The sequence below is a fragment of the Condylura cristata genome, unplaced genomic scaffold, assembly GCF_000260355.1.
Source record: "Condylura cristata isolate star-nosed mole 26May11 unplaced genomic scaffold, ConCri1.0 scaffold00003, whole genome shotgun sequence".
NCBI classification, from domain to species: Eukaryota; Metazoa; Chordata; class Mammalia; order Eulipotyphla; family Talpidae; genus Condylura; species Condylura cristata.
In genome coordinates, this window is record NW_004567104.1 from 78,607,952 (window position 1) to 78,610,496 (window position 2,545).

The 2,545-nt window shown below is 70.7% G+C and overlaps 1 protein-coding gene across 1 annotated transcript in view; it reads left to right on the forward strand.

The window, feature by feature from the left end:
* Nucleotides 1–309, forward strand: part of LOC105854223 (basic salivary proline-rich protein 2-like) — a 6,147-nt gene extending 5,838 nt beyond the window's left edge. Inside the window, exon 3 of the mRNA XM_012731204.1 lies at nt 107–309. Within this exon, the coding sequence (XP_012586658.1) occupies nt 107–309 (203 nt within the window). The remainder of the gene's footprint in view (nt 1–106) is intronic.
* The last annotated feature ends 2,236 nt before the right edge of the window (nt 310–2,545 follow it).

A 2,545-nucleotide genomic window follows, 5' to 3' on the forward strand; every position in this document is an offset into this window, starting at 1 on the left:
GTCCAGCAGGGCGGCCGGGACGACACGGCGCGTGCCCCCGGGCCCGTCCCTGGGAAGACCGGGAGCAGGCCGGGCGCCAGCAGACGCGAGCACTGGGGGGGCCCAGGCACCCCGTCGCCCAACGGGAACCGCCATGAGAGCCCACGGCTGCCCCAGGAGGCGCCCACCGCGCAGGCCCCCTGCCCTGCTGCCCCTGGCCAGAGGACCCCGCACCGTGCTGTTGCCCGCAGCCGGAGCGTGAAGAGCCCCTGGACACAGAGACGGGGCATCCTCTGGCTCAGGCGGTACCTGCTTGGGGTGCCCAGCTGAGCCCCACAGAGAAGGGGCCTTGCCGCCGTCCCTGCCCAGGCCGGCCAACCGTGACCGGGGGACAACGGTTACCAGGCGGACAGCCCAGGAGAGACTCGACGCGCATGACAAGCCCGCAGGACTCAACTACCAGGGCCAGTGGACACGGACGCGGGGCGGACAGCGCAGGACCAGCCGCCCCTGTGGCGGGTGTGGAAGATCTCTGAGAGCTGGCCAGAGGCAACCCCACGGATGGGTCGGCAGGGCAGGGGGAGGGGGTGATGGGCCACCCGGACGGGCCGGACCGCTGCCCATACTGGCCCTGAGCCCAGACCCCACTGGCCAGGGGCATCTGCGGTCTCACCGGCGCGGCTGCACGAGGCCTCGGCCCCAGGAGCTGCCGCCGCGGGTTGACCTGACAGGCGGGAGCGAGGGGCTCGCTGTGGCCCCAGTGGCAGCTGCCTCACCCCGCAGTGTCCCCCAGGGCCCACGCAGCCCAGCGGCCACCGCTCAACATGCTGGGCCGCGCTGGGGGGGAGGGCCCCCGCCAGTCACCAGGGGCCTGGGCAGCACTGGCCAGTGGGGGTGGACACTGCCAGTCACCAGGCATCTGGGCAGCGCTGGCCGAGGGGATGGTCATTCCTGGTCACCAGGAGTCTGGGCAGCATTGGCCCCCCAGAGGGGTATCAGAGACACCCAGCATCCACATCTCTCTGTGAGAGGTTGGGGGGACACCAAAAGCAGCCCTGAAACACCAGGCCTGGGGCTCTGGGCTCCCTCCCCGGGGTGGAGAGGTGCAGCCCCTGTCTCTGGGAGGTGGGGCTGGACTCCCCTTCCTGCCCTGGGCCCTGGCCCTTCCCTCCAGGAGCCTGGCGCCAGGCTCCCCCAGCCGGCCCGGCCCTACCCAAGTCCCGCTACAGGGAGCCCCGCCCACCGCTCTGATTGGGCCGCCCAGCACCAATCAGCTCATAGCTCGCAGCTGATTGGTCCACTCTGTGCTCCAGGAATTACCCAGCTGGCATAAAAGGTTCTGAAGCGCAACCCCGTAACTGCCAACAGCTGACAGCAGTGTGTCCTCAAGGTGACTCACTGAGATGGCATGACCAGCTGGTCATCTGAGACATGAGTGCCGGGGTCCGGCCACCCCGGGGCCCCTGCAGTATACCTGCAGCAGCTGAGAAGCGGATGCACCTGAAGCCACAGCCCCCCACGATCACGCACAAGGAGGGTGGTGCCCCGGTGCCTGGGTCAGGACCAGCTGTGCCAACAGGAGCAGCAGACACGCCGTCGGGTTGGGTAGTAGGCGGGGGAGGACCGCGTGGGCCCAGGCTCCCAGCCATCCCATTGTGCACCTGGGGTCCAGTGCGCGCAGCGGGCAGGGCTGCTCAGGAGACCTCCCTGCCAGCCACAGACCAGCAGCCCAGAGCCGCAGAGAAGGCCTGGCCAGAGACCCCAATGGCCGCCAGCCTCAATCGCCGGCACAGTTGGGGGGCCAGGGCCCTCTCCCACACCCCGCGGGGCTGGCTGAGCAGCAGCGACGCGCCAGTAACTCCGGCTGTCCTGGCAGCACTGGCCACGCCAGGCACAGGGCTCTGCAGACCAGTCGGCCCAGGCCTGGCCAGAAGTACGGCTCGGCGAGTGGTGGCAGCGGGAAGAAAACGAGGGGACACAAGAGGCAGCGGGGCCAGGAGGCCCCAGCGTGTCGAAGCCGGCTGGCAACAGGCACCGAGGGCCTGGGCTGCACATGGGCACACCCCAGCTGCTCCGGCAACAACGGGGGCGTGGAAGCCCTTTCTGACCTGAGAAACGGGTGGGGCGGCCAGCGCTGCCGAGGCGGACACAAGCAGGGCAGAGACCAGGTCCGTGGCAGGACAGGGGTCTGGGCCCGCACCAAGCAGTTGGGTGAGGGAGCCAGAAGCCCTCTCATGCCCTCGGGGCAACCCCCAGCTGTGTCCCTGGGAATGGGGCCCTGCAGCAGGGTGGGAAGCAAGGCTGGGCACTCCCTGGGCAGGGCCGGCCAAGCCAACAGCGAGCTCGGCCGGGGGCAGCCCAGCCCCGGGCGCGCACAGCGGGTAGCCCGCGCCGGGCGGGGCACCGCCGGACACCCGGTCCTTCTTGGGGACCTGCTGCGCCGATTCTGGACGTGACAACCCCGCCCTACCACGCTCGGCCTCTGCTGCCCCCCACCCCGCCCGCCAACACGGCGCGGGGTCCCGCGTCCGTCCGCTGTCCTCAGGCGGCGACCGGCGCGCACACG